Here is a 21084-nt window from a genome sequence, read left to right on the forward strand (position 1 = left end):
TAGTCTATTCCTTCTTTCTGAGCATAAACCTTTGCCACGAACCTTGCCTTGTACTTCTCTATACTGTCATCTGCAACATACTTGATCTTGTAGATCCATCGTGATCCTACAACTGATCTATCTTCTGGTCTAGGTACTACTTCCCAGACATCATTTGTCATCACAGTTGCATTCCTCTACCATGGCATCCACCCATACTTGGTGTTGAACAACTTCCTGAAAGCTAGAGGGTTCTTCAACCTGAGCTACCAATGCTTGGTATCTGTCAGGTTGTATACGCTGCCTTTTCTTGGTTCTAGGAGCGCCAACAAACTCCTCTGTGTCCCTCAGTGTCTGCCATACTTCTCTGCTAGTTCTACCACTGGTGGTGGGAGGCTCAACCAACTCTTCTCCTAATCGTATCATTCCATCTGCTGAGAACTATTTGCATTTCCTCCTTCTGAGGAGATACTGGTCACTGTACTCGATCCAAGTATCTATCCTCCTGCCTGTCCTCCTTGCTGCCTCTGCTGCTCTTGGACTAATGGAACATCTCCTGACTGATTTTCTGCAGGCATCTCACAAGATTTCCTGAAAGCTCTGTCCTCCATGAACTTTGTATCCCCTCTCACTACAATCTTCCTACTGCTAGGAATGTAGATTCTGTATGCCTTTGAACTATTGTTGTATCTTACGAGATGCCCCTTTTCTGCAATCTGATCCAGTTTACTGTGCTTCTCGTCTAGAATGTGACAATAAGCCACGCTTCCGAATATCCTGAGATCACTGGCTTCCGGCTTCTTCCCTATGAAGACCCCTTCAGGCATTTTCTTCCCCAATGCTCTATGAGGAGTTCTATTCTGGATGTACATTGTTGTGTTGCAAGCTTTTGCCCATAGATACCTAGGTAGATCCTGATCATACAACATAGCTTTGGCTGCCCCAACAATAGTTCTATTTTTTTATTCTGCTACTCCATTCTATTCTGGATTATATGGAGTTTTCCACTCTCTTTTGATGCCCTCCTTTGTACAAAAATATGTGAAGTCTTTGTCTATATATTCTCCACCATTATCTAAAAAAAACCTTTATTGTTTTCCCTGTCATATTTTCAACAAGAACTTTAAACTCTCGGAAACAATCGAAGACCTCATCCTTGATCTTTAAGAAGTAGATCCAAGTTTTTCTGGAGTGATCATCGATAAAGGTGACGAAGTATTCGCCACCACTAAGAGCTCTTGTGGACATAGGACCATAGATATCTGAGTGTATCAATCCTACTACACATTTTGCTCTATTGTTACCTCTGGAAAAAGTTGCTTTAGCGTACTTCCCTAGTACACATCCTCTGCATAAGTCATCATGTTCACTACTAAGGACTGGTACTCCTGTAATAGTCTCTCTAAGCATCCTCAGTGCTCCATGGTGTAAATGCCTCATTCGCCTATGCCATAATTCGTTTCGCTCCTTCTCACCATTATAGTTGTTGCCTATCAGTGCCATTGGTGACTCAAGCTACAATCTAAACAACTTGTTGCTTCGAATCCCAATTTGCCATTTCTTCTTCCAACTTGGATGCTTGACATATACCTTCTTTCCCATGAAGTATACATCGTATCCCTTGTCCTGTAATTGGGATACTGAAATCAAGTTCATTCCTAATCTTGGCACATGCAAAACATTGGTGGATCAGATGCTAATCCCTTCTTCCGTCTGAAATGTTATGGTGCCTCTCCCTATTAAAGCACATTTCGTTTTGTTTCCCATAGTGATTTGGAAGTTCATTTATTCTTCTTGATAACTCAAGAAATGTTCTCGTACTCCAGTCATATGAGCTGAAGCCCCGCTATCAATGTACCAAACATCCACTGACGTTGAATTTTCTAGGCATGTGAATTCTTCATCTAATCTAGTAGATAACTCTGAGACACTTTGAGTATCCATATTGTGCCAATTTTTGATGCTAACTTGTCCTAGCAACTGTTGTAGGAAAAACTGTGTCCCACCTAAGACAAACCCTCTCGTTGAATCTTTTGTTGCATTGTTCCTTCTACCACTGACAAATTTTGATCAGAAAGACTTACCTCTCTGTCGACTCACTCAGAGAGAGTTATCCCACGAAATCTAATCCTCTTGGCTTTGAACTGCACAAGCCCCTTGGAGATTCGAATTACTGCCCCTGCAAGAATTTCGAATTCCTTTCTTCCTTCAACGCTGGGTCTTCGGCTTCTGCTTTCCCTCATCAGCTCTGATACCATGTGAAAATTTCTAAATGGAAATCCTACTGCAGTGATTAATATTATTTCTTCTACTTCTTACCTCATAAATAAGTTATTCACAGTCTTCTTATAGCAAATATCGAAATATATTCTATTGCAGCCTTCACAATTAAAATATTCCAAAAAGTAAATGTAAGGAAAAAATAATGGCACAAATAAAATCACAATGGCAGTTATTTTGGACAATCATCTGCGGAAAAACCCAGTGTGGGTAAACCGGTGCAGTAGATGAGGGTTTCTTTATTATTCTTCAGCAAATTCTCATGTACAAATTACAACCAGCAAAACAGGAGTAAGAAATTTACAGACGCTTCCTGACAAATTTTTGATCTAGGTGAAGTACTCCTCTTCCTCGGAATCCTTCTGCGTCCCTCTGCGTCAAGCTTCTCACACTAGCCCAGCGTCTAGCTTCCCACACAGGCTCTGCGTCAATATGTCGATTTGCTGATGTTGTGGGACTTTGGGCCTCTAATCGCCCATATACACTACCCCTTTGCACTACACTTTGACATCTTGTCAATCATCGATATGTCGCGCCTTAGACCTTTCACTTTCGCGATCATCGATATCAGTGATCGCTCAATCGCAGGTTTGTTGTGTCCTCCCCCGTTGCTGCTGCTAGGAAACTCCGAAATGCGATTGTGATGAGCCTCCCTTGGTCTTTTCTCTTTGTTTTCTAGCTTTCAAAGGGCAACTTCAATTTGCTCTAACTTCTGATCCAGAAGTCCATTTTTGGACTTCCATATACCGTTGGAAAGCTTGTTTCAAGTACTATGCAATGGAGAAGGTCTGATTAAAGCTCTGAGAGCTTTAGTGGCTTGGGATATGGCTTCAAACTTCACTGCTATTTCTCACCCTTTTGATAGCTGAAAACACATTTAGTAGTGAGCAACAACACCAGAGAACAAACCTCCATAACTATCAAGGTCTCTACAGAAGAAGAATCATATGTTCCTGGCAGGAACTTACCTTACATTTCCTTCCAACAGTTTGATGTTGATGGTCAAAAGAAAAGGGAATTTGTCCCTTATACCACAATATTGACATCTACTACATCAGATACTACCACAACACAACTTAATTGTGCAAATCTACAGCTTGACCTAGAGTCAAAGAACATAGATGATTTTCATAGAGAGGTCCTCAAGGTCAAACAAGCAGTCTTTGAAGAAAAAGAAGTGTGCGAGAAATTACTAGCAAGACTCAAATTGCTAGACCACAAAGTTGCTGATATCTCAATCCTAACAGCTACCCATGAAAAGTTAGAACAACCACTAACAACAATTTTCTCCATTTTGTCCATCCAGACTCCATTCATCAAAAAATTAGGAGCCAAGGAACCCACACCAGATTCTTCGGTGTTAGACAAACCCACCAAATTTGTTATGTTTACAGATGACCCCAAACAAAAGCTAAAACAAACCTATAATTTTAGTGTGGCTAGTCATGAACTACCTACTTCGAATTTTGGGATCCAAACAGCAAAAGAGAAGGCAGCACAGGAATTCGCTGAAGATATCAATGAAGCCAATTCAACAGTCATATCTTTCTTGCAACAGGTGCAAGAAAAGGGTCCTGCTCTCACAAAGGCCCACGTCAAACAGTTCTAGGTTTATGTCAAACTGGAACCAGGGGACCCCCTCTAAGGATTACCCAAGGTGAAACATCCAGACCAGTTTCAATCATAACAACTGGTGTTTTTGCCATGTCAGCTGCCATTCAGGGCATGCCGCAGGAACCTATGTTTTTTTCCCAATTGCCAGCCCAAACTTGAAATGGAGAATGCCATTAATCTCCTCAACAGTTGAGCAACGAAAAAACAGGTGGATGACCCTACCCTTTCTCCCCGTAGTATAGCTCAATTGATTGTCAATGTATTCGGTGGCCTTGCCCATACCTGCTGGCATTATGCCTCTACAGAAGGTAAGGAACCCATCCTTAGTCACATCAATCCTATGGTTTAGTTACTTATTGCCGTCTATGCACAATTTGTTGGCCTTACAGTTGATGAAGACCCAAACCATTACAGTGAATTGTTCATGTCTAACCAGTTAGGCAATATTGGTCTTATAGAAGAATATTTCTGCCAAATGCAAGATTGGATCATTCGATCTAAGTCCTATTCAAATGTTGCATACCTCAAACGGTATATCCAGAGTATGTCTGGTGTTCTTCCTAAAGCCATCAACAAATATTTCGAGGACAAACATCTCTCCTTAGATGGCATGACCCTAGCAATGGTGCATGGCCACATAAAGAAAGTCATCGAGGAACACTGTTTAGCCAAACATGTTATGACTGACTTCAAGGAGTACAATAAGATCTTTTCCAATAAGGTCTGCACGACAGTTGGCCAGATGCCCAACTAGGGGAAGGGACCCTTTAACCGCGATCCCAAATGCTCTTGGAAATCCAGATATCATCCCAAGAAGCATTGGTCGCCACAGAGTAAGTTTCAGCCAGAAGCTTACAAGAAGCCATTTCAGCTTGGAAGGAAGCCCTTCCAAAAGAAAAGACTGTTCCTAAGACATCACAAGACACCGTCAAAATCAGTCTAATGTTACATCTATAACAAGGAAGGTCATTGGGCAAATGAATGCCCCCAGAAAGCTCGTAAGCCTAAGATTGCAACCTTATTTCAAGAAACACTAGAACCAACCATGTGCAATCTATTCTATTGTGATCTTGATGACGAACCGATCGAAGAAATATACTATCCTGATAGTGACTCCGAGCCTGAAGAAGAAGATGGAAACTCCATTATGGGTTTTCATGAAATTTTTGACGATGATGATAGTATCAGTCTTATAAATTTTGCATGTTTTCTATGCCTAACAAACGACTTGCAAAACTCCAGCAAAAACTTGCAGAAATGTCGCCATGGCATCTGGTATGACCGCAGCTGATTTTCTAGTAGCATCTTCCTCTGCACAGAAGTATGTTGATACAATTTCGTCAAGGACTCCCACATCGCATTTGTCGTTTCCTTTTCGACAATATGTGGTAGTACATGGTCCTTGACCTTGTCAAGGATGATGCTCTTGGCCCTCGCCATTGCCTCCTTGTACTTATCGTTCTCAACCGGGTCAACTGGGATCGCTATCGTCTTCGAGGCGAAGTGCTTGAGATGATTCCTGTCTAGAACAGACAAGATTCTGGCCTTCCAGACTACGAAGTTTGAGGCTTCATCCAGTCTATCCTGGTCTCTTACCCCGTTCACTACCATTTCACTACTCCTCAACTTCACTTCTGGAAGTTCTCGATGTGACTCCCTCCGAGCCTCAATTTCCCTCTTAGAAACCTCTCTTCCAATGTCAAGATGTCCCCACTCCGATCATTAGTGCAGCTTCACCACTGATCTAGATTTCTTGGCTAGAAATCCTCGGCAGCAACTCCCTCCTCCTTGGTCTTGCCCTGTTAGGTACTGCTTTGACCACAGTACCCCGCCAACTTCACTCCGCAACTTACCCACAGCCTCCTATGCCTCAGCAAACTGAAGGTTAGAGCTTCTAGGCTCTGTGCAATCCCAGCACCAGCAAAATCCACACCTCCTGGCCATGGGCGTCAATCCTTGCTGACTGAGAAAGATGACCGAGCACTGCACAGGTCAGGTTTGCTCCCTTCTGCCACTACGTTGATCCTCCTCCTAGCTCAAACTTGATGACGCAAGTACTGCGTCACCCCTTCCTTGCTGCTTCTCCGCTAGGAACAACTTTTGTCACTCAGGATAGTTGTCTCTGTTGCCACAGCTCTGCTCGGATGATGCCCTCAGTTCTTCTGTGATCTGCAACCACGCTTCGATACCATGTTGGAATTTCTAAGTCTAACTATTAGAAACCCTTCATGTACTTTCTGATTTATTTCTGCCTACTTGTTATGTTTAATTAACAAGTTATTTACCATGTAAATATTGAAAATAAATACAAGCATGCTCAACACATTACAGATCATCAACTGAAGAAAAAACAAGCACACAAGTGACACCGTTGTTTTTGGGCCAATGTCCTCGGAAAAACCCAATGCAGGAAAACCGGTGCAGCTAACTGAGGGTTTTATTATTAAGAAGTTTTAGAATACAATCTGGGTGCCAAACTGACTCACCCAACAAAGAATGATCTCGGTAGTAGTACCTCTCAGTCAGAGACAAATATTCAGACTAAAATCCCGAATGAACACATTGAAGATCTAGAACTTGTTTCAATTACCCTCAATGGATTTCCTCGCTCATGGGAGCCATTTATTCAAGGAATTTGTGCACGGTCAAAACAACCCACATTTGATGAGCTATGGACTGATTGTGTTCAAGAAGAGTCAAGATTATCATCCAAAAATAACTTACAAACTCCACAAAATGAAGAAACACAAGCCCGTGCAGCTCATACTAATAAAGGAAATAGAAGAAGGAACTTTGAAAATTTTGACAAAGAGGACTTTGGAAATATTCCCTAAAAGAAAAATGAAAGGGAGCATGCATCAACAAAGAATGTTGAAAATGATGATGATGAACAGCCTTTCTTGACCCCTTGAGTGAGGTTCACATATAATCAAGTATATAAAAAGACTACGATTACATAGGTGGCAACATTAGGAAGTACAAGGCAAGGTTGTGACAAGAGGTTTCTCCCAGTAAGAGGGAGTGGACTATGAGAAGTTTTTTGCTCCTGTAACAGATGGTCATATTCTTAAGAATGCTTTGAACATATTGTACAAATTAACATCCAGGATCATGTTCGACAATAGGAAGAGCTTCTAGTTCTAAGGGAACTAAAAACCGAACAAAGTGGGAGCAACTTTCCAAGAAGATATCATGGTATTGAGATTGTCAGACTAGATCCTTAGAGACAAAATATCTGTAGAAGCAGAAAGAATTGCTTGCGTGATAGAGAGAGCAACAATGGCCGAAGAATTTACTTCCATGACAAAGGGAGCAGCTAGGTGTTGAAGTTTCTAAGTTTACTTAGTTTAGAAACCCTTCATGCACTTTTTCTGATTTATTCCTACCTACTTGTTATTTTTCCTTTAACAAGTTATTCACAAAGTAAATGCTGAAAATAAACACCAGTGCATGCTCAACATATTACAGATCAGCAACTAAAAGAAACAAGAACAAACACACCACACGACACCATTATTTTTTAACCATTGTCCCTGGAAAAACCCAATGTGGGAAAACCAGTACAGCTATCTGAGGGTTTTCTTATTAAGAAATATCATAGTACAATCTGGGTACCGAAACTGGCCTACCCAACAGATAATTTCCTTGGCAGCTATACCTCACAGTTTGAGAGAAAACTCCTAGTTGAAACCCTGGAAAATCCTTCTGGCAGCTCTTCAGCACAAAATTGCTCCTACAACCCCAGCATCTTCCCAATCTAGACTGCGTCAACCCCTCTCTGTCTCACGTTGGCCCTGTGTCAGCCTTTCTTGGCCTGCGTCAACCCCAACAAGCCCTGCATCAACTTTCTGGGCCTCTGCGTCAGACAAGCTAGCCTCTTTGGTGCTCTACACAGCACTTGCCTGCCTCTACATGGCCCTGCGTGAGCCCTTGCTGGCTCTGCGTCATTCTCCTTGGCCGTTGCGCTGCTCTCCCAACACAATCTCTGCCTCCTCTGTTTCTCTCTACTCAATGCCCCTCAGATGCTCTCCCGATCACTGATTCTATCTCTCTTAGCAAACCCTGCTCTATAGAATAGAATGACTGATCATTTGGTGTACTCCCCAAGTGACCCTCAAGCCTCCTCTTATACTTTTCCTGTTGACATATCAACGGCCGAGATTAAGTCCCTAATCAACAGCTAAGATTAAATCTGGCTTGGACCATTCTAACACAGATTCATATTAATACACAATAATATTTTATTTTCCCTAAGTTTAGACTTAGATACTCCATTAAAAATATTAATTATTTTAATATCTCCTGATCTGTTTAGAATCTGCCCAAACCCTTTGTGGATATTGGAGACCTCATGTGCCCTCTTATGAAACCAACTCAAGAAAAGATAGAAAAGATAGATAAACGCCTTAGAATTCAGCCTCTTCGAGGGGGCAACCTCCTTTACATTACATAAATGAACAATTCTTTGATGATACAAATGACAAAACCTCCTTTCTATATATAGGAGTCTAAGGAGTCACAATATAATCCAGCCGACCTAACAATAATAATATAAAGCCACAAAAATAACAATAAAGGGATTCTATGGGGCACAGAAATAACAACATGGGGGTAATAGGGGCACAACAATATAAATAAGGGGTATAACTACAATAGTAATGGGGTAATCACTAGTATTATAGGGACCCAACATGCCCCTCTCCTTCAAAAAAGTGTTGTCCTCAACGCTAGAGTAGTTCTGGATACTTCTGCATAAAATTCTCATCCTCCCATGTGGAATCTTCAGCGGATAAGTTCTTCCACTTGATCAGATACTCTGAAATTGAGCGATTTCGTAGCTGTCGAGTTCTTGTTTCTGTGACTGCTTCCGGTTCCAATATAATGTTTCCTTCCTCATCAAGTTCTGGCAATATTGTTTGCACTAGGAGCTTGTCGCCTATAACCTTCTTTAAACATGAAACATGGAAAACTGGGTGCAATTGAGAAGCTGCAGGAAGCTCCAATTTGTATGCCATAGTACCAATCTTTTGCAACACCTTGTACGGACCATAATACTTTGGTGATAATTTATTATCCTTCTTAGCTTGCTTTAGGGACATTTGCTTATATGGTTGTAGTCGTAGGAATACCCAATCACCTACATCAAAACTTCTTTCACTGCGATGTTGATCTGCCTGTTGTTTCATTCTATTTTGTGCCAACATGAGGTTATCCTTTAAGAGTTGGAGGACTTGTTGTTGATGTTCGATGTGATGTTCCACTGCCTGAACCTTAGAATTTTCTCTTAAATATGATGTGATGGATGGTGGTTGATACCCATAAAGTGCCATAAATGGGGTCATTTTTGTTGCTGTATGGAAGGAAGTGTTATACCACCATTTAGCCAGAGGCAACCATTTGACCCATTGTGTCTGTTTATCAGATACAAAGCAACGAAGATATCCTTCCAAACATTTGTTTACTATCTCAGTTTGCCCATCAGATTGAGGATGATAAGATGAGCTATGAGCTAACTGAGTACCAAGACAAGAAAATAATTCTGTCCAAAAATTTCCAGTGAAAATGGGATCTCTGTCACCTACAATAATCTTTGGGTTTCCATGTAGCTTTCGAATTGTTTCCATAATTGCAGTAGAAACTGTACTGGCTTTAAATGGATGTGATAATGCACAAAAATGTGCATACTTGGTAAGTCTGTGAACTACCACCATGATGACACTATTTCCCTCAGACTTGGGTAAACCTGTGATAAAATCCATTGAAACCTCCTCCCAACGTTGGCTTGGAATGGATAAAGTTTGTAATAGACCCGGTGTCTTAATTGTTTCAACTTTATGTTGTTGGCAAACCAAACATTCTGCCACAAACTTTTGAATATCTGATTTAGGGCCATCCCAAAAAAAATTCCTTCTTAACTCTGTGGTAAGTTTTTAAAAATCCCGAGTGCCCTCCTAAGGGAGAAGTGTGCAATTCCACAAGAATCTTTTGTTTTAGCTGGGAATTCTTACAAAGGTATAAGCGATCTTTGTACCATAATGAATCATTTTGCCAGCTAAATGTATCAGACGTACTGGAATCTTGTTGTAGCTTTCGAATAAGTGCCCACACTTCTTCATCATTCTTCCATTCCTCCCTTGCTTCGTTTATCCAATCTAGTTGGATAATAGAAATGGCGCACAACAATGCTTCCACATCCTCATCCTTTCTTGAGAGTGCATCTGCCACCACATTTTGCTTCCCTTTTTTGTAGATGATTTCAAAGTCATAACCCAACATCTTTGTGACCCACTTTTGTTGCTCTTCAGAGGATAATCTTTGTTCTAAAAAGTATTTAAGGCTACCATGATCCGTTTTTACCTTGAAGTGTCTTCCCATTAGGTAGGGTCGCCATTTCTTAAGTGCATGGAGTATTGCCAACATTTCCTTCTCATAAATAGCTTTTCTTAAAAACTTTCCCTTGATTGGACGACTTTCAAAAGCAATGGGTCTTTCATCTTGCATTAGAACAGCACCAATTCCATTTCCTGAAGCATCACATTCCACAATAAAGGTTTTTGTGAAGTCCGGTGTAGCTAAGACCGGTGCTTGGCACATTGCCTCTTTAAGATGTTCAAAGGCCTTTGTTGCTTCTGGAGTCCATGAAAATGCATCTTTCTTCAATAATGTTGTTAGAGGTGCTGCTATTCTCCCATAATTCTTAACAAACTTGCGATAATACCCTGTCAACCCAAGAAATCCTCGCAGATGCTTTATGGATGTGGGGATTTTCCATTCCTTAATGGCTTTAATTTTGCTAGGGTCTACCTTAACTCCTTCATGAGATACAATATGACCCAAATATTCCACCTCCTCGACTCCAAAGAAACATTTGGATCTTTTTGCATATAATTGTTGCTCCTCCAATAGTTGTAGCACCCTGTCAACATGTTCAACATGATCGATGCTTTATGGATGTGGGGATTTTCCATTCCTTAATGGCTTTAATTTTGCTAGGGTCTACCTTAACTCCTTCATGAGATACAATATGACCCAAATATTCCACCTCCTCGACTCCAAAGAAACATTTGGATCTTTTTGCATATAATTGTTGCTCCTCCAATAGTTGTAGCACCCTGTCAACATGTTCAACATGATCCTTCCAAGACTTGCTGTAGATTAGTATATCATCAAAAAATACTAACACAAATTTTCTAAGGAATGGTTTGAAAATTGAATTCATCAAACCTTGAAATGTTGAAGGTGCATTAGTAAGGCCAAAAGGCATGACCAAAAATTCATAATAACCCTCATGAGTTCTAAATGCTGTTTTCAGAATGTCTTCAATCTTCATTCTGATTTGATGATATCCCGAACGAAGATCCAACTTGGTGAAGTAAATTGATCCATGTAATTCATCCAGTAATTCATCAATGACAGGAATGGGGAACTTATCTTTAATAGTGAGCTTGTTGAGCTCCCTATAATCCGGACACATGCGCCATGATCCATCCTTCTTGTGCACCAATACTACTGGAGCAGAGAAAGAACTTTGACTTGGTTGAATTATACCAGCCTCTAGCATTTCTGCAACCATACGTTCAATTTCACTTTTTTGGACATAGGGATATCTGTACGGCCTGATGTTTGGAGGAACACTTCCTAGAATCAGATGAATAGCATGATCAAGATCACGCATAGGTGGGAGACCTTTGGGAGTCACAAATACCTTGGAATGATTGTCCAGGACTTTTTGGAGATCTGGAGAAATAGATGATTCCGATGTGGAAACATCTAGCAAACATAATTGTGCAATTACACCTCTTTGCTCCTTTTTTAGAAGCTTTGTCATACCATTAGAGCTGATTATCTTTCCTGGTTTCCCTACAATACCCCTTAATTCAACTTCCTTTCCTTCCGTAGAAAATTTGATGAAAAGTTCTTGAAAATTAAAAGCTATTGTACCCAAGGATTGTAGCCATTGGACTCCTAGTACAACATCAGCACCTCCCATTGGAATGGAAAGCATTGGGCTGTTAGAAAATTATATATTACGGAGCAATGGAACACATAAAATATTGCAGAAATATAAACACAAAAAACGCACAAAACAAGAGAGACACAGATATACGTGGTTCACCCAGTTTTGGCTACGTCCACCCCGAACAGCCAGTCCTTCCTTTCTATTATCCAGCAAAATGAAGAAACACAACCTACAGCAAATCCGTTGTAATATCCTCTATTTTCTCTCACAGTCTCACCTCTCTGTTTCTCACTCACAGAATACACATCTATTTCACAGCCTCAAATACAATACCCTCATACAAAGAGAGGGGTTGCCTTCTAGGGCAAAAAACCCTAAACTAAACATAAGTTCTACCATCAGATCATCTGCCTAATGAACGGCCCAGATTGACTAGAAATTACTATACTTTTACAAGGCAATTTTACATTTGTTTTTAGCTTCGGGGGCGCTGCCCCCGAGCCCCCGGACCCCCCAGCTAGGGGGGATCGGCCCCCCCAGATCCCCGCAGGGGGGACAAGTCCCCCCCGCATAGAGGGGTGTACAAACTTCCTGGGGTATACATCCGGCTGAAACAAAGACCTCTGAACAATCGTGCTCCACACACAACATGGGCTAGTCAATACATATTCTCCCATGGATAGCTTGATATTATGGCACCTTCCAGAGCAATTTATTGTTCCTCCATTTGCAATCATCACTTGACACTCTGGTGCTGGATATAGGAAGCAATTCAATTCTTTTGCTACCCTACAATGAATAAAATTGTGGGTGCTTCCTGAATCAATCAACACTATTACCTTTTTTTCTTGATTTGTCCTTCTATCTTGATGGTTTGAGGAGTGGTATTTCCCGCCAATGCATTACAAGATATGGTCGGATTTATTTGTTCTTCATCTAGGCTTTGTTCCTGGAGTGTATCTTCTTCTTTTGACCTTTCTTGCTCCTTTTCTTCTTCCTCTTCACAATCTATGTAGAATAATTTCTTCTTAGCACACTTATGACCTTTAGTGTATTTGCTATCACAACTGTTACAAAGCCCTTTTGCTCTTTTTTCTTCCAATTGTTGTGGTGTCAACCTTATAGGTTGTGGAAGACTAGGGGCAACAACACTTCCGTCTTTATAGTTTTGAGTGGTATGCTTCCTGGTTGCCATAATTTTGCTCTCCATTTTTCTTGCTAACCTGAATTCCTTCTCTAATGAATCAGGTTCCCAAAGGCGAACATCATGTTGGATATTATCCTTTAAAGACCCAATGAACACATCAATCTTATGCTCCTCTGGAATATCTTTTACCCTTATGTTCAATTTTTGGAACTCCTCAATGTGCTCCATTACTGAACCCTTTTGTTTGAAACTTATCAATTGGCTAAAAAAAGTGTTGCTTTTTGTATCTTCATAATGTGCTATCAATTCTTCCATAAAAAGTGCCCAAGTGATAAATTTTTTACGAGAGCAAAGCCATTGATACCATACAAACTGATTTGGTTCCAAATATACAGTTGCCATACATACCTTTTGTGTGTTTTGCACATTATTGAGATCGAAAAACTGCTCCATCTGTACTATCCATGTGGCGGGATCCTTGCCATCAAACTTCCTCATATCTATTTTTGGAATATGGTGGGTCTTCGATCCAACATTAGCATCTATGGAATCATTATTAACATTACTTTTGTTCACGTCACGAGTTTCCTTTACAACCTTTTCACCATTAGTAAGTATTTCTTGTAGAAAATTTGTCAAATTTGTCTTCAAATCTGCCATGTCTGTCTTCAAATCTGTCTTCAAATTTGCCATGTCTCTCTTCAAATCTATCTTCAAATCGTCCATCTTAGCTTCCACGCCATTTATCTTAGATTCCACTCCATTTATCTTAGATTCCACGCCACTTATCTTAGCTTCTGTTAGCTTTTGTGAGCGTGACATTTGTTGCACTTGTTCTTGTAATTTTGATATATCATGTAGCATTTCTTCCTCTTCTTCATCAGTCATGCTAGAGCTTTCAGGTTCCTTACTAGGTGTTTGCATTTTCTTTCCTCGGGGCATCAGTTACCGATAATAATGCTTTACTATGCCCTTTGAATTCCGTTAAACCAAGCTTACACAAAAATTTAAAAAAAACTACGCACCTTTTTTCACTTTATAGAAGCATGATATTGAATCTGATGTATCTCTGTAACTTCAGATCATCCAGTTCTGAAATTGCGACCTGTAGTAGCCTTCTACATCCTCTTTCCAATGCCACAAGTCTGACCCAATTTGGATTCTCCAAGGAAGAGTTATGTGAAATCTCCCACAGTGACTTGCTTTTAGACTAATTCAGTAGAGCGAACTTGTACGACATGCCAAGAGTCACTATTTCAACCTTTCAATCTGAAACACGCATACAAGAAACTACAGTCTGTCCTCTTTCTGTACCTTCTTACGAAATTTCAATCCGATCCCCAGAGAGAAAGTTATGATGATTTTCCCCAGGTCACCTGTTTTGAATGTAATTCAAGAGTCTGCAAAAGACCAACTTCCTCAGATCATATCTCCGCAAATATCGCGCGAAAAGCTCTAAAATTCGGACCCAAGGTTCAGCGCGATTTCTTCTCAAATGGGTTTTTTTTGCGACTTCTGAAACGTCACAGGAAAAAAGTTATAGCGAAAATGCCACGATCACCTGTTTGGAGCAGCGAAACCCTAGAATCCAAAGCTCTGATACCAAATGTTATGAAACCAGCTCAAGAAAAGATAGAAAAGATAGATGAACGCCTTAGAATTCAGCCTCTTCGAGGGGGCAACCTCCTTTACATTACATAAATGAACAATTCTTTGATGATACAAATGACAAAACCTCATTTCTATATATAGGAGTCTAAGGAGTCACAATATAATCCAGCCGACCTAACAATAATAATATAAAGCCACAAAAATAACAATAGAGGGATTCTATGGAGCACAGAAATAACAACATGGGGGTAATAGGGGCACAACAATATAAATAAGGGGTATAACTACAATAGTAATGGGGTAATCACTAGTATTATAGAGACCCAACATGCCCCAACCTCTCCACCAAATTTCATAGCTAGAGCACATGCGATGCTACCCCAAATCAACACTCCCTCTTAGAGAGGATTGTGCTCTAGCAATACTCCTCACTGAGTATTCCTTTGATCATCTGGCATCGGTACCTATGATGATGCTAGGCCTTCCTGCCCAACATCCTCTGCATTGCTACTTCCTGTACTGCTGCCCATGGTTCTGCCACTGCTGCATCTGTACGACAGCTCCCTCTGCATCCATGTTGTCGCTGGTCCTTTCTCCCAGCACTGCATTCGCACTGCACCTCCTCTCATCATGTTTCATCGTGCTAACCCACTGTTGCACTACAACTCAGTTACTGAGAAGTAAGTAACTGATCCTCCAACTAACCTCCCTGTTGGGCTAGAAACACCCACTGATGTTGAAGCTCCCTCTGCCGCTGACAAGTGCTCCCTCTTTGACCTCTGCACTGTTGCAACAACTCCTTGCATCTCGCACCATTGCACACCTCTCTGTTCCTGCACTGGTGCAACACTCCTGTGCCTCTCGCACTGCTGCAGCCTGCCAGCTCTGCGTTGTCTTGGGACTCCTGCACTGTAGCTCTCTCTACCGTTCTATCCGCATCCGTCTCTACCCACCTAGTCAGTCCTGCTACTCCTCATCGAAGCTCCCGTAGCAAGGTCTAATCCAAGAGGCTAGGTACCTCAAGGAACCTACCCCTCATCGCCTGTAGTCCGTTTAACTACAGCTCAATGTCTCCCCATTTCCACTCAAGTGGCATATGTGCACTCGTGGCACAGTCATCGTCTGTCAAACTTCCTTCTCTGCCAGTGCTGGCACTGCCTTAGTCTCGGAAGACTCTTCCTTACTTTTCTTCCTTGGGCACTGGGTCACATAATGACGCATCTCCCCACAATGGAAGCACTTGATCTTGGAGAGATATTTCTTCTTCCGCTTCTCCTGCTTTCCCTCATATGTTAGGGCCACATCCTCCTCCTCTTGCTTGACCTCGATCCCTTTGCTGCTGCTACCTGTCTTCGACTGTCGTCTGATCTCTTCATGGCGAAGAGCTGCCCACATCTCGTCCCAAGGTGGTAGAGTCCCTCTGCCCAGGATACTCTGGACAAACACTTCCCAATCTTTTGAGATAGCATTCAGGGATGTCCTCACCATAAGCTCCTAATCCAGTGTCGCTCCTATAGCAGTCAACTGGTCTCGAATCTCATTTAGTCCTCCGAGGAAGATGTCAATAGATTGACCCTTCTTCATCTGATACGACCTCATATGGTTCTCGAGCAACATTCTTCTCTGCACGGAAGTATGTTGGTACAGGTTCTTGAGAGCCTCCCACATCTCAATTGTTGTTTCCTTCTCGGCTATATGTGGTACCACATGATCTTTGACCCCATCAAGGATAATGCACTTGGCCCTCACCATCGCCTCTTCGTACCTATCATTATCATTGGGGTCGAATGGGACAGCTACTACCTTTAAGAAGAAGTTCTTGACACGATTCTTGTCAAGCACTGATAAGATTTTGGCCTTCCAGTCTGCGAAGTTTGATGCTCTGTCCAGTCTATCCTAGTCTCTTACCCCGTGTAGGGCCATGACACTCCTCTACTTCCCTCCTGGAAGTTCTCTGTTCGACTCCTCTGAGTCTCTGCTTCCCGTCTGGAAGTTCTCTTCTGCACTCCCTCCGAGTCCTCATTTCCCTCCTGGAAATCCTTCTGCTGCTTGTCGAGATGCCCCCTACTCTGATTGTCTTCTGCAACTACACTGTTGATCCGGGTTCCTCAACTAGAAACCCTCGACAACAACTCCTCTGGCCCTGCTCTATCAGGTACTGTTCTGACTACAATACCTCACAAACTCCACTCTGCAATATTCCTGCAGCCTTCTAGACCCCAACAACTGCCTCTCTGTGAACTGCGTCAGCCCCTCTCTGTCTCACGCTAGCTCTGTGTCACCCCGGATGGGTCTACGTCAGCCCTCTGGCCCTCTGCGTCAGCAACACTGGCCTCTCTAAGGCTCTGTCCAGTTCTCAGCTTCTTCGGCGTGGCTCTGGCTAGCTCTGCGTCACACTTCCTTGGCTTTTGTGCTGCTAGAAACAGCTTTTGTCACCTCGGGTCAACTGTTTTCTACTGCTATTGCTCCGCTCGGCTGATGTCTTTTAGTCCTCCTATGACCTGCAATCACGCTTTGATACCATGTTGAAGTTTCTAAGTTTACTTAGTTTAGAAACCCTTCATGCACTTTTTCTGATTTATTCCTACCTACTTGTTATTTTTCCTTTAACAAGTTATTTACAAAGTAAATACTGAAAATAAACACCAGTGCATGCTCAACATATTATAGATCAGCAACTAAAAGAAACAAGAACAAACACACCACATGACACCATTATTTTTGGTCCAATGTCCTTGGAAAAACCCAATGTGGGAAAACCGGGGTAGCTGTCTAAGGATTTTCTTATTAAGAAATATCACAGTACAATCCGGGTGCCGAAACTGGCCTACCCAACAGAGAATTTCGTTAGCAGCTATACCTCACAGTTTGAGATAAATCTCCTCACTGAAACCCCAGAAAATCCTTCTGGCAGTTCTTCAGCACAAAACTACTCCTACAACCCCAGCATCTGCCCCATCTGGACTGCGTCAGTCCCTCTCTATCTCACGCTGGCCCTGCGTCAGCCTTTCTTGGCTTGCGTCAGCCCCAGCACACCCTACGTCAATTTTCAAGGCCTCTGCGTCAGACACACTGGCATCTCTGGTGCCCCGCACAGCACTTACCTGCCTCTACATGGCCCTGCGTGGGCCTTTGCTGGCTCTTCGTCACTCTCCTTGGTTATTGCACTGCTCTCCCAGCACAATGTCTGCCTTCTCTGTTTCCCTGTACTCAATGCCCCCCAGTTGCTCTCCCGATCACTGATTCTATCTCTCTTAGCAAACCCCGCTCTAGAGAATAGAATGGTTGATCATCTGGTGGACTCTCCAAGTGACCCTCAAGCCTCTTCTTATACTTTTCCTGTTGACATATCAAAGGCCGAGATTAAGTCCGTAATCAACAGCTAAAATTAGATCTGCCTTGATCCATGTCTTTTGGACCATTCTAAAATAGATTCATATTAATACACATTAATATTTTATTTTCCCTAAGTTTAGACTTAGGGACTCCATTGAAAATATTAATTATTTTAATAACTCCTGATCTATTTAGAATTTGCCCAAACCCTTTCTGGGTATTGAAGATTTCATGTGTCCCCACCTCTCCACCAAATTTCGTGGCTAGAGCACATCCGATGCTACCCTAAATCAACACTAGGACTACCACAAGAAAACTTGCTTCAGTGTCAGAGGTAGTTTGGCCTCAAAGATTGATATGAAGGATTCTGACAAATATACTTGTCAAAGGGAGTTTGGCCTCAAAGATAGAAATGAAGGATTCTGATTGATACACTATTTCTTGGGATTAGAAATTAAGATTTATTGAATCCCATGATGTACAAGCAATCGATTAGATTCGAGAAGTGCATGATGAACACTAGGCCAAATATTTGCTTTGTATTTAAAATCCTGAACCAATTTATGGTTGAACTGACGCATATACAATGGATGACAACAAAGAATGTGGTACCTATGTTGTACAGTTGGATGTGGTTTGAGATATGCTTCATGAGGTAAAGTGAGTCTTTCCAGGAATAGCACAAGTCATGAAGCAATGAGGCTTCATCATCCATAAGGACATTGCTGGGTCACTTCATCCCAAACATGATGCACAGAGGAGCAGTAGAGCTCCATTATATATCCACGAATGAGTAGATTGTGGACAAAACCAAGCTTAGTTTGATGTTTGAATGTCTCCCTCATTAAAAGGGAATGATAAGGTCTTTGTAGGATTGGGTTGATCATCTCCTAAATCCATAAAGGACATTGGATGGGTCATAATGAACTTTGACCAAAAGGAGATGAATACATTCACATTTGAAGCCAGAAGGACTTGGCTGCCAAAAGGATCTAGCTAGGTCATAAAGGACTTTGACCAGAAAGGTGAATTGCTCAAGATAATTATAGGGGAAAATTATAGGTTACATTCACCTCTGAAGCAAGTAGGACTTGGTTGCCAAAAGGACTTGGCTAGTTTGACCAAAGGTGAATGTCGCAAGGAAATTAAAGGTTTGGATAAATATTCTCGTTAGAAGCCAAAAAGACTTGGGTATGTTGACCGAAGGAGATAAATGTAATTCACCTTTAAAGCTAGAAGGACTTGGCAAGGTCATAGAGGACTTTAACCAGAAAGGTGAATGGTCCAAAGGCAAATTCTCTCCTAAGAAGCTAGAAGAACTTGGATGCCAAAAGGACTTGGCTAGGTCTTCACCAGAGGAGATTGATACATTTGCCTAAGGAGTCATAAAGGACCTAGGCCAACGCTGGATATATAAGGAGTTGCACTGCCCACTCTAGGATGGAGTTATCTATAAACATGCATCAATATGACAAGCTCATGAACTTTTATTAAGGAAGGAGAAATTTCAGCAAGGGAAATCTATTGCAAAGAATACCTTGGGTTTCCTTGTGTGAGTTGGATGAAAACCCAAACCACTATTGAGGAGATTTCATCCAGAAATCTCATGGAGCTTCAACGGCATCAGTTGCAGATCAGATTTGAAGCAGATATGAGGATGGAGTGAGGGTCATCCAGATCCTCAAGTTGAGCTATACTGCAGTCCCAGTTTGGGAGGTCAGATCCAGTGTTGCAGCAGATTATTTTGGGTCTGGATGTAGTTTGCAGCAGTTTGGAGGGTTCTATCTCAGCCATTCTCCAGTTGTTGTAATAACAGTTTTTATAAATCTAATTGAATAATGAGCCTGGCTAAAGAGTGGGGGAGTGAGCATAAAATGATGCTAATATGAGCACACAACTGAATGAAAAATTGGAATGATAACTCAAAGTTGTTTTAAAATTAGCTACTAAACATAAAAATAACATTTGACATAGTTTACAAGAATCATCTTATCTTAAATATAGTTTTGTTAGGTTTTCTTGTATGAGTTAAACAAAAATAATCTTAGTGTTAAAAATAGACTTCTATTAAAGATTGATTTAACAGTCATCATGATGTATTTGACGTCAGAAGTTTTCATCCAAGCCTTAATAACCAATATGGCTAAGGATTCCTATCCATGCTACAGCTAACAAGGCATTGGTAATATATGGGCTATAGATATTGCCCATATCTTGAAGCAGTTCCAGGATTTGATCTAATATCGAGTAAGACAACTTCTAGAAAAACATATAATAAGAAATAAGGATGCCATACTGAGAAGAGAGAATTGATGTATTACCAAAATTTGCTGCTCTGCCACTGCAACAACAGATGCAGATGAATCTTGTTGTGCTGAAGCTGAAATACAATCAATTTAAGAATAATATTCAATTTCAAATGGCCACAGATGAGTACAGACCAGCAAAAATAAGAACAACAAATTTCAAACATCGTCCAAGTTTAGCAAAACCCTCAACTTAGAGAATATGCCTATTACCTTGATTGTTACTATGGTCTTTCTGCACCTGCATCAAAATAAGTGAATATAGTGATTAAATAGTTGAGTAATCTCAGAATCCATCTACCACTCAAACTCCAATCAAAAGACACTGATTCTGTATGAGGCCTTAATTTAACTATTTGACAAGGACCACATGGTTTTACATTTAAAAATTTCTTCAGACATTTAGTTGGAATAATTATCTTGAGATGGTTTATGCTACAGTCAGACGTGGTCATTGTGAAACTGAAACGTCAGAAGAGGGACTGCAGATAAACAGATAGCAACCAAATGACAAATTGAGGAGCTTAACAATTCTTTCTACAGTGCACCATATTTAAAATGCATGACATAATTTGTAGGATACTTCAACTAGTTTGCTTATAAGCATCATATTCCAGGAAACCAACTATGAAAGAGGATTGAAATATGCTAAGCCAACCAATGCCTTGCAAATTAACTAATCTTAAGCATTCAAGGAACAATTTCTTTACAAAATTAGCATTGCTCATGAAATTGCTGAGAAGGAATAATTTTAAAAAAGAGAGAGAGAGAGATAAAAACACTTCAATTATGAGATAGTTTCCTTTTACATTCATCATGTGCCATGTATTCTGGAATTATATTCCATAAAC

The 21084-nt window shown here is 41.1% G+C and overlaps 1 protein-coding gene across 1 annotated transcript in view; it reads right to left on the reverse strand.

Moving 5' to 3' along the window:
* Window positions 1-21084, reverse strand: part of ATGRIP (Golgi-localized GRIP domain-containing protein) — a 456132-nt gene that overhangs the window by 59378 nt on the left and 375670 nt on the right. The window contains exons 21-22 of the mRNA XM_089402096.1: window positions 20447-20474; window positions 20249-20307 (exon numbers count right to left, since the gene is read on the reverse strand). Of these exons, the coding sequence (XP_089258222.1) occupies window positions 20249-20307; window positions 20447-20474 (87 nt within the window). The remainder of the gene's footprint in view (window positions 1-20248; window positions 20308-20446; window positions 20475-21084) is intronic.

The sequence above is a fragment of the Pinus tabuliformis genome, chromosome 2_1, assembly GCF_031772625.1.
Source record: "Pinus tabuliformis cultivar Carrire ecotype Pingquan chromosome 2_1, CPIR1, whole genome shotgun sequence".
Lineage (NCBI taxonomy): Eukaryota > Viridiplantae > Streptophyta > Pinopsida > Pinales > Pinaceae > Pinus > Pinus tabuliformis.